This window comes from Aedes aegypti, chromosome 3, assembly GCF_002204515.2.
Source record: "Aedes aegypti strain LVP_AGWG chromosome 3, AaegL5.0 Primary Assembly, whole genome shotgun sequence".
Taxonomy (NCBI): Eukaryota; Metazoa; Arthropoda; class Insecta; order Diptera; family Culicidae; genus Aedes; species Aedes aegypti.
In genome coordinates, this window is record NC_035109.1 from 216,058,750 (window position 1) to 216,072,491 (window position 13,742).

Here is a 13,742-nt window from a genome sequence, read left to right on the forward strand (position 1 = left end):
AACATTGATATGAAGATAGGCCATTCTTCAGGGCTGCCATCGAACGTCGGTAGATCCTTAGATACTGCCTGTCTTGCCGCTAGTTGAATTCTTGTAAGCGAACAGGGATCTTCTATCGATGACTGATGTTGTAGCAGATTATAACGTGGTGAAATAAAATGTTCGCGCACTGGTTCACCGTGATGTTCACCTATATCGGTCCGACGACGGTCATGTCTGTCAGGTTCGTTATAGCAGTTTACGGAGGGTGAGGTGGACGCATGCCGTGTTCCTTGGCTGAACGACGTCGCGATCATAGCTGGGGGACTTCTATCACCATATAGGGGCGTGCTATTTGGCATGTATACCTGGTTGTTGCGATCTGACGAAGGATTCTTTAGATGATTCACTGGAGGATGGGTGGTGGAATGACCTTTGGGATTGAAAGCTTCAGCCACTCCTCGACCATCTCGTTCTTCTTGGAAGACATCGTTGACATTGTTCACCCACATTTCCACACGGCTACCGGCGTCGCTGCAACTGGATTCTGACCGGTTTGACATCTGTTCCAGCAGTCTGTACTTCTCCTTAAGGTATTCTCTGAACTTCGCACCTGCCGCTTCTTCGAACGCACGTTCTTCTTCTAGTCTCATCAGCTGTAGCTTCAACACACTCTGGGATGACTTCGATGATCGGGATCTGCCACCGGAACGTCTCGACTGAGCATCGCTTGCAGGCTGGATCACTACAACAGGAACATTCAACGTTTTAGCTTCTCCGGATTTAGAATTCGTAGCATGACCTTGGACGGTGCTTTCAAACACTTTCTGCTCATCTTGATGTCGAGTTGAAGAATTTGAAGACTGAGTTTTCCTAGCAGATTGGCATTTCAGGCAAACCCAGCTCACTTCCTTGATCTCTTCGGTGACGGCTACACAAGTGAAGTGAGACCACTTGTCGCAGTCGTCGCATTGCACCATTGGTTTTTTATCAAACTCTCCACACACTTGACATGCATCGACCGATGCACCTCTTCCACTTTTAGGTTTGTCTTTACCCGCTGTGACCACCATAACCACACTATCATCATCAATCACTTGTTTTTTACTAGAACCTTTTTGTTTCGCACCTTTTGACGACTTACCAGCTTCGTCGGTGTTACCACGGCCTGACATCGCTATTGTCGCATAAACGAAAATTATAATTTGTTGTCAAACAGCAACAATTATACGGAAATGGGGATTTCTTCCAAAATTATGAACTCAATCCGACACGTAGAGTCTTTGGGATACTGAGAGTTATAATTTTCCTGCGAATTCATTCACAATAAGCTAGTATTAGATATACAATTTTGATTCATACTATAGATTTAAGTTTGCATGATATTTTGCATGACTCTTAGATTTGAATTGTATATATATGTAGGTTTGTGTAATTCTCTTTCTTGAGTGCATTTAATTCTGTGCGATGTTTTAGTTATAGATGTGAGTTTACTTAACATTAAATTTATGATCATCTTGTACTCACGTTTAGTTTCCCTTAGTATGCCTGTGATTTCCTTAAGGTTGCAATGCGATAAACTAGAGCTGTAAACGTAGTTAATTAGCTTTACGAAGAAACTCTATTTGTTTAATTCCACTTACCAATCGTGATTGCTAATTATAATGGGATTTTTACGTAGGAGGTTAAGTGGGGTATCAAATTCACGATAATTCACTATAAGGATAGATCAAATGTAAGGCATGATTGCATGGCACAATAAATTATAGTTTTAACTTACGGTATAGGCAAAAATTAACTAATTGTTAATTGTTTTATGTAGTATTTTAAGAGAAAATAGTTTGAGGAATCCAGAACACGTTTATCCAGTAGAATGACAATCCGTAGATGTTTTTCTCATACCTACTCATCTGCATTGGCAGTTTGCTCACGCTGTCATCTCCCGTTCTCTCAGTGTGACCAATTTGCTAGAGGGCTCGCTCTGGACAGTAGAGATGCGTGCTGCCTGAATAGGGTAAGCAACAGAAGCATTAGCCTTAGAATGCTAATGTCGCGACTGTTCGTGTGACCAACATCTAGTTTGCCACGCTCTGACAGCTTGAATACCGGGTCTATAAGTGTCAACTCTTTTTTTTTTAACCAAAATAAAACATACTCCACAACTTGGCACTAAACAAACTATCAAAAACGTCAATTAAAAGTATTAATACAATAATTCATTTTTGCGACAACAGCGCCACTAGCGTTTTACTACTCATATTTCTATGGGGCTCTGCACTGTTTTGATTCTGTATGGGATTTTGACGTTTACTGGCCTTTTTGTTTACAAATTTCATGTAAGAGTGAAAGAGAGGGGAAGATTTTTGTGCAGTGCCCATTGCCTGTACAAATCAGCAAATTAAAAGCGTTGATAGTGACAGCTAGCAACTCTGTTTGCTTCGATTGGAGGAAACCAATGATTTTTTCGTGGCATATTTGATTGAATAAGCAAATTGCTAATACTTTCAATATTTCTTCTCATCATCAGAGTTGTCTTGCCCCTAGATCTATATTCATTTATTTGTCCGAATTGATCCAGAAATTAAAAGATAAAAATGTTTATAATTCTAATTCTCATATACAGTATGGCCCATAAAAATTGCGAAAATCGTCATATCATGTTTTATGGTAGTTTTTACATAGAAAATGTGAATGAAACATAAATATTATTCATTACTTGTATTGTTTAATCTATTTAGACTCAGTTTCTTGCTTTGGACATGATTTTTATCTGTTACTTTCACCTTACCAGAGAGGAATAGTAAGCATACCTTCAAATTTTATCATGCGGACGTCGAGTTCAATATCTGTGTGATGAAAGCTTCTAAAACATCAACGATGGCGTGAGACTCTTCACAGGTCTTGTGTCTAGCATACGCCCATATCAAATGATAGAATTGGTTCATACCTGGGTCATTGGAGACTTAAACATATTTTCATTGAAACGGCTCAATTTGGAGAGCTTTGATTGAACCTTCATATAAGTGTGATTAGCGGCTCCGTTTGGCTCAAAGCCTATGAGCTAGTATTGATATAAGTTGTCTCTAACCGAAGGAACAAACTTCATCTTCAAAAATCTGTTATAGGCCTCCATATTTGTTTTTTATTCAACTTTAATAAAAAATAAAGGCATACGAAACCTATAAGACGCAAATGCCCTCAAAACTATGACCCTGGCAAAATATTTTATTGTGATCATGAAAAACACGTTCTATAAGAACAGCTACATCCTCTGATACCAAACAAACTGAAATTTTCAATAATAAAGTGTGATTTTTGAAGGTGGAAAGTTTATCACCAAAGTATACGGCAATCAGACGCTGTTTCTAGCTTTGGGTGGACAAAACCTTTGAACTTCTTTGCTTTTTTCTAAGTACAACAAGATTTAATTGCGCTTCAATATCTCAATTTTGCTGTTATAAATGATTAAAATAGATATTAAAAAATATTTCAACTTACATAATGACAGCTACACCGAAGTAAAATTTGCCGAGGGGTGATTCAGAAGTGCTTTCTTTACTAATTTCAAACGCGTTTTAAAAATAGTTCCAGGTCACGGAAAATTGTGAAACTTTGGATTCTAGTTCATTTTTTAACATAGATTCAGAATATGTAAGAATCTGCCCCCCTCTAATTTACGTCAATGGGTATTGGGGATTTGGACTGGTTTGTATTTCATTTGGATTGGAGAGACTTTGGAATGGATTTGGATGAGATTTGTATTGGATAGTTGAACTTACCGCATGTTGTTCTGGTTTTACCATTAAGCTGCTATTGGTACTAGCATTACTAATAGGGCTGCTGCTATTACTGTTGGATGCGAGTTTGCTTAGCCGACCTCGGGAGGCGATAAACTTTTGCATTAAGCCGCGTTGATTTGGATTTACATTGAAGCGCCGGTTCGGTGAAATTTGGAAGAGCTGCGGTGTGGAACGGGCACGGGTCAACGCATTTGACTGAGGCAAGATGAATTGTCGGTTGCCGTTAGCTAGCGCAGCAGTAGTACTATCGTGGCCATTTGTACCGTTTAACTGATTGCTTGCCGCTTCCAGTTTGTCTTTCAAGTTGGACACCGACGGCGAATGCACCGGACTGGGCGAGAGCGAAAGTCCGGAATCGTCAGAGTTGGCTGACGAGAGACAATCATCGTTGGAATCGTTCAGCCGGTGGCCCTGCCGTAGTTCCTGCTCCCGTCTCGCTACCTCGTTGATTTCCTCCTGTATTCGTTTGAGAGGGTCTTCGGTCTGCAATGGAAAGAAAGAAAATAGTGGGTTAGGCATTGTAAAGGTTGGACCGTTTATTTTTGGATTTATTATCAACTACGTTTTATGTTGACCTGAATGAGTTCAATGATAGTTTTTTTATTCGAAATACTTTGATCTTTAGTGCTTCTAGCTTAAGCACAAAACATAATGAAAATAATTGTTATTGGCTTCAAAAATCGAGATATTAAACAGAAAGGAAAAGCATACAGGAAAGTCATTAAGACGAGAAGACACGAAGCGATAAGAAGAGACACACACAGACAAGAGGAGACAAGAATAGACTAGAAGAAACAAGAAGAAATAATAACAGATAAAAGGTCCAAGAAGAGACTAGAAGAAACAAGAAGAGGCAAGAAGATACAAGAAGAGACAAGAAGAGACAATAAGAGTCAATAAGAGACAATAAGAAACAATAAGAGATAAAAAGAAACAAGAAGAGACAAGTGACAAAAAGAGACAAAACGAGATAAGAGGAGACAGGAAGAGACAAGAAAAGATAAGAAGAGACAAGAAGAGACAATAAGAGACAAGAAAAGACAAGAAGAGACAAGTAGAGACAAGAAGAGGCAAGAAGAGACAAGAAGAGTCAAGAAGATGCAAAAAGAGACAAGAAGAGGCAAGAAGAGACAAGAAGAGTCAAGAAGATGCAAAAAGAGACAAGAAGAGACAAGAAGAGACAAGAAGACAAGAGAAAAAAGAGACAAGAGGAGACAGGAAGAGACAAGATGGAACGAGAAGAAATAAGAACAGACAAAAAATAAGAAGAAAACCGTTAAATTAAAACATGTTGATTGCTAATTAAATCAGTGCTGTAGTATTTGAGATATGCCAGTAGCAGAAAGAGGAAAAACTTCACCTCCATTCAGTGTCACGGCCGGTGACCTCGATCGAATGCGAAGGTGTTGGGTAGAGAGCAAAAAACACCGTATATAATTCATCATGACGTGTAGGTCACAAGATCATCATCCCATGAAAATAAGCTATGCCTATACCGAGGAAACCATAACAAAAGCCGATGTTTAAGCCCCACAACAGTGCGGTTGCGGCCTATATCACGTTTGTCGGAGGAGAAATTTCCTCTGGTGGATCGTATCGACAGAGGTTGGCGTATCTATCTATACTTTTCAGCCAGCCGGCTTCAACAACTTCGACTGCATCGTCACGAAACAGACCTTTACGGTCGATGATCGCGTATAACACCATTTCGCTGCTCCATTCTTCTCCGCGTTCACGCCCTAGCTGTTGCCGACTGTCAGCGGGAGAATGTGAACCCAAAAGAAATTTCTGACGAAGTTTAATTTTATTTGCAACTGTTTTCAGCCTCTCAGCAGAGGAAAGCTCTAGTTAAGTACAAATTGCTTTTGTATGTGAAACTTTAATATATAATGGTCTAAATTCTTTCGCCAATACAAATATGAACATCGGCGATCCGTCAATTCGAGTGTGGAGTTGGTCTTGAACAACTCTCAGGCAAATATTGGAATAATAATTTGTATTATTTCAAATCAATTTTCATTGGCTTATAAACGGCACTAGACCAAGCAATTGAATTGAAATAATTAAAATCGACAAAGACATTCTCGTCTGCATTTCACATAATAACTTGAATACTTTCTAAAAAAAAAGTTGCCTAGATGTAGTCATTTTTGCGAATTACAATTTTTTAAATTGCAGCCTTTTTATTTTGGAAACACACAGCCTTTTTTGAAATAAAACAGCTGTGTGTTTTTACTTTTCTCGATTTGTTGATTTCAAGGGCGAAAACTGCTTTTTCATTTTGACATTTGCTTCATTTTTACTTGCACCTTAATCCTCCGACCTTGTTGCTTGCTCCTGCGGGGGCTGACGATGAGGGCAGGATCAACCTATATTAATAATTACGTCATAAGGATCAAGTGAATTAAAATGTATGCATAAAGCAGTAGTGCAAATAGATCTAACTGAGATTTTTTTTTAAGTGCTGTTGTTTCTCCTTCTACTGAACTTCCATCGAAGCGTGAGCCTGAGTTCAGTCGGAGGAAGTTGCGTTGGCCTGCGGAGAGACCAACAAGAAGTACAATTTAGTGTCAGTCTTGGCGTCCGAGTACACATATAGCAGATGGAACAATGCACCAAAAGCCTAAGGTTCCTAGAAATGAAAAATGCTGACTTTGCTGACCACTGAAAAGCTATCGTTAATTATCTCAAGCGCAACACGCATTCATTGGTGGTAACAGCGAGATCCACAATCAGGGAGCAAAAAACACCAGACGTTGGTATACTACTGAAATTTGGTGAGATCGTTTTCAATACTTAATATTATAATTTTTGATCAAATTACACGACTTTAAGACATTTCGTCGAAAGACATTTGGTCGAATGACTTTTGGTCGAATGACATTTGGTCGAAAGTATATTTGGTCGAAAGGGCATTTGGTCGAATGGACATTTGGTCATTCGACATTTGGTCGAATTGCTTTAGAACATATTATTTTGGTCGAATGGCGTTTGGTTGAACGGAAATTTGATTGAAAGCTTATTTACAAATGATTAATTGAACGATCATTTGGAAAAAAATGATTATTGTTTTCTAAGTTTGGCAAAGTTAGTAAAATAACGTATTCTTTTGAATAATCTGAATCATTAACTGTTGTTGAATAAAAATCGGAATCATCATTCTTTGAAAAGCTGCTCAACAAGTTATTTTATTACTCAGCGATGCGAACATAATATTTTATTATTAATCCTTCTTTTGAAATGTCATTGTTCTTCGAAATGAACTGCTGATCTTTATCTGATGAAAGCATTTGAAGAGAGTGCTCGGGATCTTTCTTGGAATTCCGGGTCTTGCAGCTTACGAACGTGGGTAAGATTATAGAATGCTGAAATCAGAATTTAAACGCAGGAAAAAAATGCTTTAAGGAAAACCTTTATGTCGATGTGAATGTTAGGTTTCGGCAACTCTACTTATGACCAATTGGCTTATTGTGACTTCCAGCTTAATAACATTCTCAAAGCAAATATGTGGCTTTGCTGACAGTGCTGATGACCTCGGGTGAATAACAGAGTTTGCAGTAGATGATTTGAATTATAAAAAATAAAAATTGTGCTAATTCTATATATCGGGAAAGGGAAAACGAGTTGACTGAGGCGACAAAAGTTGGCTTGCTTCCATTCAAGATCAGCTTATATCGAATCGTCGAACACGCCTGAATGAAAAAGCAACATCTAACGGCAAAAACGCAAGAGGTTGATAAATATGTTGGGAGAGCGTCAATCAAATTGTATAACAAAATTTTAGATTGTTGGTTAAATGGCTGATACTTTTTCAATTATTAAACCACTCTTGTATAAGCGAAAAAATGCTACCCTGGACGATAGTCAGACTAAACGTAAATTTTTGTTTCCATACTGTTAAGATTCGACTACTATCCTTTCCACGAAATGTCGGTTCAACCAAATATCATATGTTCTCTGTTGCGACGAATCTTTTTCGACCAAATGTCCGTTTGACCAAATGTACTTTCGACCAAACGTCATTCGACTAAATGTCATTCGACCAAATGTCATTGATTCAAATTACACACATGGTATTATATATGGTTAGATGAATTATGTACTCATATTCTTGTTATTACTAATCTGTTTTTGTATCAACATCATAGACTATTGTTTTTGAAATCATGTTTAATATTTTGCACAAATGTTTCTACAATTTATTGGAAACAATTTTGGTTCCTGTATTGCGGAAAAGGGGCAAAATAAGTTTTCATCTCCTTTCAGAGAGCTATCAAAGGCGCTTAAACCAATGCTCTTGAGCCAGGACATAAGAAAGAAATGCCAATATCCCAACGCAGGAGAATAGTTAGGAAGTTTTTGTCTATTAGTTAATTCATGCGTGTATTTTTCAAGTGAATTTTCTAATTTAACAAAAAATACGTTCTCACAGTTTTTACAGCAAAGTTGCCTATTGTATGGCCATTCGAATGCCGCTAAAAGAAAAAAAAAAATCGAACCCATTCTATGAGTTATGAGCATATAAAGATTTCATAGTTATATTTGCTTATAACTTCAAAATCACAAAAATGTGTAGCATTACTTCTTCTGCAACTCTTCTAAAGACCACAAAATTTGTCCAAATTGACTTTTGTGTCTACGACCTTCAGGTATTTTCAAAACACCGTCGGCTGGTTAAGCCGTAATAGACATGACAACCCTAGTTGAGTAAAACAATCAGAATTTCAGTTCAGAGCTCTGTTTGATTCTTTAGACTCGTGCTCTTGAAATATCGAGGCTTGGCTTTGGTTTATAATCATGTTAGGTGCATCATAATGCTGAATTTCAGATAATTTGACCGGAAAAAGCCCCAGATGAAATCTCCATGAGTCGATGTTCTATGACTCGATATCGACTCATAGAACCATACTAAAAACAATATTCCATGGTTACTATGATGGTTCCCTCAAACGGTTTCCAAGGCATTCGTTTCCACGACTTGATATGTCCATGAGTCGATGGTCCCTTCAGATATCAATTCATGGAGGTTTGTCTGTATTTCAATTCTTAATCCTTTGAATTTTCTTCATAAAAATAAAGAGTTCTCTACAGCAAATAAGTTCAAGGTATGGATGATATAAGGCCACACATAAAGAAGAGCCCTAAGTAGCTCACTTACAATTTTAATAACACTGAAAATTGTCATTTTTTACCTCCACCCACCCTCTCTTAATGCTTTTTGTATGGGTATTCTACACATTTTATATGAGCTGTAACAGCTTGATCGTTATTAAAATCGTTAATGAGCCCTTATTCAAAACTTTGTTGATTAGATAACTACAGTTAAACCTCCATGAGTCGATGTTCCATGACTCGATATCGACTCATGGAACCATACTAGAAATAAAATTTCATGGTTACTAAGATGGTCCCTTGAAACAGCTTTCAGAAGGATTGCTGTTCCATTACTCGATATTTCCATGAGTCGATGCTTCCTTCAATATCGACTCATGGAGGTTTCACTGTAGTGACATATTAAAAGTTTTAAGTAATTAAACTTTGATCCAAAACTTCGAGTAAAAAAGTTAGAGAAAAGTTTAAAAAATATTATAGCCCTGACAGTGCGAGAACAAAAATTAAAATTTTCTTTAGAAACATTGCTAAGTAAAGAGTGAAACGTTTTTAAGAAATATGGTAGCATAGTAAGAATTAAATCATTAATGTTTGAATGATATTTCTTCATAATCCTTCATGGTAATATGATTAAACATAACTACTTTCTATAACTTATTTTGGAGGTTGGTTTGTAGATTACAGCTTGAAGATGTTCGTTCAAAAAGATTTTCCGAGTGATCTTAAATTCCCGGTGGATTCAAATTCCCGTCTTTTTCCCGCTTTTCCCGGTTCGGTGGCCACCCTACTATATGTATGTATGCTTACCAAAAAGGACGAACATTTCAATTTATTTTTTCCATTGCACTGCGGTCGTTTTTAATCTTGAATACTCGTCGTCGGATTACTCTATTTTATTTTCGTACTGCTTCACCGCCGAATCACCTTTCTAATGGTAGTTTTGGACTAAATGCTGATTTTTCTCGCTTATGATCCATGATTTTTTTTTTTTTTTTTTTTTTTTTTTTTTTTTTTTTTTTTTTTTTTTTTTTTTTTTTTTAGTATCATTCCAAACATTACATTCATTTCTTATATCTAGGTGTTCTGTGTTATTTGACAACACTATCATCCTAATTTGGTAAAACAAATTTAAGATTTAATTAACATTTTGTTAACAACATATTACATTTCATTTGCCGTAGCAGTTCAGTTTTTTTTACAGGTGAGTTGATTTCACCTGCTTATAAAAGAAAAAAAAATGTTTTTAATTTACTTAACCTAACTTAACCTAAACATATAACGCATTAATCGTGGCAATAGAAGATTGTAACGATTTTTGCCTGAAATTATTAATGATTGTATTTGACATTTGTTCCAATGTTTCAACATTGGATATTCTATGTAACTCATTGGTACTATACCAGGGAGGAAGCCTCAGAATCATTTTCAAAATTTTATTTTGAATTCTCTGCAGAGCTTTCTTCCTGGTATTACAACAGCTAGTCCATATTGGTACAGCATACAACATGGCTGGCCTGAAAATTTGTTTGAATATCAACAGCTTGTTCTTAAGACAAAGTTTTGATTTTCTATTAATAAGGGGATAGAGACATTTTACATATTTATTACATTTGGCTTGAATGCCCTCAATGTGATTTTTGAAAGTTAAATTCTTATCTAGCATGAGCCCTAGATACTTAACTTCATCTGACCAATTTATTGGAACCCCTCTCATCGTGACAACATGTCTACTTGAAGGTTTCAAATAAAGAGCTTTTGGTTTATGTGGGAATATTATTAGTTGAGTTTTGGAAGCATTAGGAGAAGTCTTCCATTTTTGCAAGTATGAAGAAAAAATATCCAAACTTTTTTGCAATCGACTACAGATGACACGCAGGCTTCGTCCTTTGGCGGAGAGGCCTGTGTCATCCGCAAACAAAGATTTTTGACATCCCTGAGGTAGCTCAGGTAAGTCAGATGTGAAAATATTGTATAATATTGGTCCCAAAATGCTGCCTTGAGGAACTCCAGCTCTTACAGGAAGTCTTTCAGATCTGGAGTTCTGATAATTAACCTGAAGTGTACGATTTGACAGATAACTTTGAATTATTCTAACAATGTATGTTGGAAAATTAAAGTTTTTCAATTTTACAATCAAACCTTCATGCCAAACACTGTCGAATGCTTTTTCTATGTCTAGAAGAGCAAGACCAGTAGAATAGCCTTCAGATTTGTTGGAACGGATCAAATTTGTTACACGTAAAAGTTGATGAGTGGTCGAATGTCCATGGCGGAATCCGAACTGTTCATTGGCAAAAATTGAATTTTCGTTGATGTGGGCCATCATTCTGTTCAAAATAACCTTTTCAAAAAGTTTACTGATGGAGGAAAGCAAACTGATTGGACGATAGCTAGAAGCTTCTGCAGGATTTTTGTCTGGTTTTAAAATTGGAACAACCTTAGCATTTTTCCATTTGTCAGGAAAATATGCTAATTGAAAACATTTGTTAAATATATCAACTAAAAATGATAAGCTACTTTCTGGAAATTTCTTGATGAGGATGTAGAAAATTCCATCATCGCCAGGAGCTTTCATGTTTTTGAATTTTTTAATAATAGTTCTCACTTCTTCCAAATCAGTCTCCCAGGCATTTTCGAAAACGTTCTCTTGATTGAGAATATTTTCGAACTCCTGAGTAATTTCATTTTCAATTGGACTAGTAAGTAAGTAAGTCCTAAATTAAAATTGTGCGCACTTTCAAACTGCATAGCAAGTTTTTGAGCTTTTTCGCAATTAGTTAGTAATAATTTGTTTTCCTCTTTCAATGCCGGTATTGGCTTCTGAGGTTTTTTCAAGATTTTCGATAATTTCCAAAAGGGCTTAGAGCCAGGGTCCAATTGAGAAATTTTATTTTCAAAATTTTTGTTTCTTAATTGAGCAAAACGTTTCTTGATTTCTTTCTGCAAATCCTGCCATATAATTTTCATAGCAGGATCGCGAGTGCGTTGAAATTGCCTTCTCCTCACGTTTTTAAGACGGATCAAGAGTTTAAGATCATCGTCTATAATCACGGATTCAAATTTTACTTCACATTTTGGAATTGCAATGCTCCGGGCTTCAACAATGGAATTTGTTAAAGTTTCAAGAGCATTGTCAATATCAAGTTTAGTTTCTAAAGAAATGTTAACATCAAGATTGGAGTCAACATACGTTTTATATATATTCCAGTCGGCTCGTAAATAATTGAAAGTGGAGCTGATAGGATTGAGAATCGCTTCTTGGGATATTTGAAATGTAACAGGGACATGATCAGAATCAAAATCAGCATGAGTAATCAGTTGGCTACAAAGATGACTAGAGTCGGTTAAGACCAAATCAATCGTAGATGGATTTCTAGAAGAGGAAAAACATGTGGGGCTATCAGGGTATTGAATTGAGAAATATCCTGAAGAGCACTCATCAAATAAAATTCTGCCGTTGGAATTACTTTGAGAATTATTCCATGACCGATGTTTGGCATTAAAGTCACCAATGACAAAAAATTTTGACTTATTGCGAGTCAATTTACGCAAGTCAGTTTGGAGCAAATTAACTTGCTGCCCAGAGCATTGAAAAGGCAAATAGGCAGCTATGAAAGTGTATTTACCAAACTGTGTTTCAACAGAAACACCTAAAGTTTCAAAAACTTTAGTTTCAAATGATGAAAACAGTTGATGTTGTATACGCCTATGAATGATGATTGCAACTCCCCCACATGCCCCATCAAGTCAATCATTACGATAAACAAAAAAGTTAGGATCTCTTTTGAGTTTAGATCCAGGTTTTAAATACGTTTCGGTATAACTGCTATATGCACGTTATTAACCGTAAGAAAATTAAACAGCTCGTCCTCTTTACCATTCAGAGAACGAGCATTCCAATTTAAAATATTTAAATTATTATTTGGATCCATTAGAAAAACGTAATCCAATAACAATTTGATTTGTAAATTTTACACCTACTTGGACTGCTTCAGTCATAGTGGTGGCTTTGAACATTGCATCAATCATTAGATTCAATTGTTCAGTTAGAAAATTAAAATCAGAGGCAGACATGTCATGTGATTTCCCATTGGAATTTTCGGTAGACGAAGAAGCGGAGTTACCTGTGGCGGTAGGGTTTTTTTCCATTTGATTTGAAACTAGTAGAATGGGTACCCATGGATCGAACAGGGGAGGAGTTCGAATTTCCTGCTACGATATCGGCAAAGGATTTACCGTGGGTAGATACATTCGAAATAGAAAGATTCGAACGGCTACCCGACAGATTAAAATTAGTTTGTGACTGAGCATGATTATGATCTTCCTGATGGGTATGATTCATGATCAAGCGATCGTTAACTGAAAAATGAGCATTGTTCGATACTCTACCAGGCAAATTCCGGAAACGACCGTTATCGTAACGGATATTATCTTTCATCTGCCTGGCACGAGCCTCAATGACCTTTTTGCGTGAAGGACAATTCCAAAAATTGGACTTATGGTTAGCCCCGCAATTACAACATATGAATTTGGTGGTATCTTCCTTCACTGGACAGACGTCTTTGGCGTGAGAAGAACCTCCACAAATCATGCATTTAGCATCCATGCGACAATTTTTTGTACCATGACCTCACTTTTGGCACCGACGGCACTGAGTGGGGTTCTGGTAATTTCCTCCAGGTTTCTGGAAATGTTCCCATGTCACACGGACATCAAACAAAAGTTTTGCTTTTTCTAAAGCTTTAATATTATTTAGTTCTTTTTTGTTAAAGTGAACTAAATAAAATTCTTGAGAAAGCCCTTTCCGAATAATGCCAGATTGGGTTCTCTTTTTCATAATGATTACTTGAA

The 13,742-nt window shown here is 36.7% G+C and overlaps 1 protein-coding gene across 13 annotated transcripts in view; it reads right to left on the reverse strand.

The window, feature by feature from the left end:
• The window catches only part of LOC5570053, a 151,901-nt gene that overhangs the window by 20,451 nt on the left and 117,708 nt on the right, over positions 1–13,742 (reverse strand). For all 13 annotated transcript variants that reach the window (XM_021852171.1, XM_021852170.1, XM_021852166.1 and 10 more), the window contains one exon: positions 3,759–4,262. In XM_021852171.1, the coding sequence (XP_021707863.1) occupies positions 3,759–4,262 (504 nt within the window). The remainder of the gene's footprint in view (positions 1–3,758; positions 4,263–13,742) is intronic.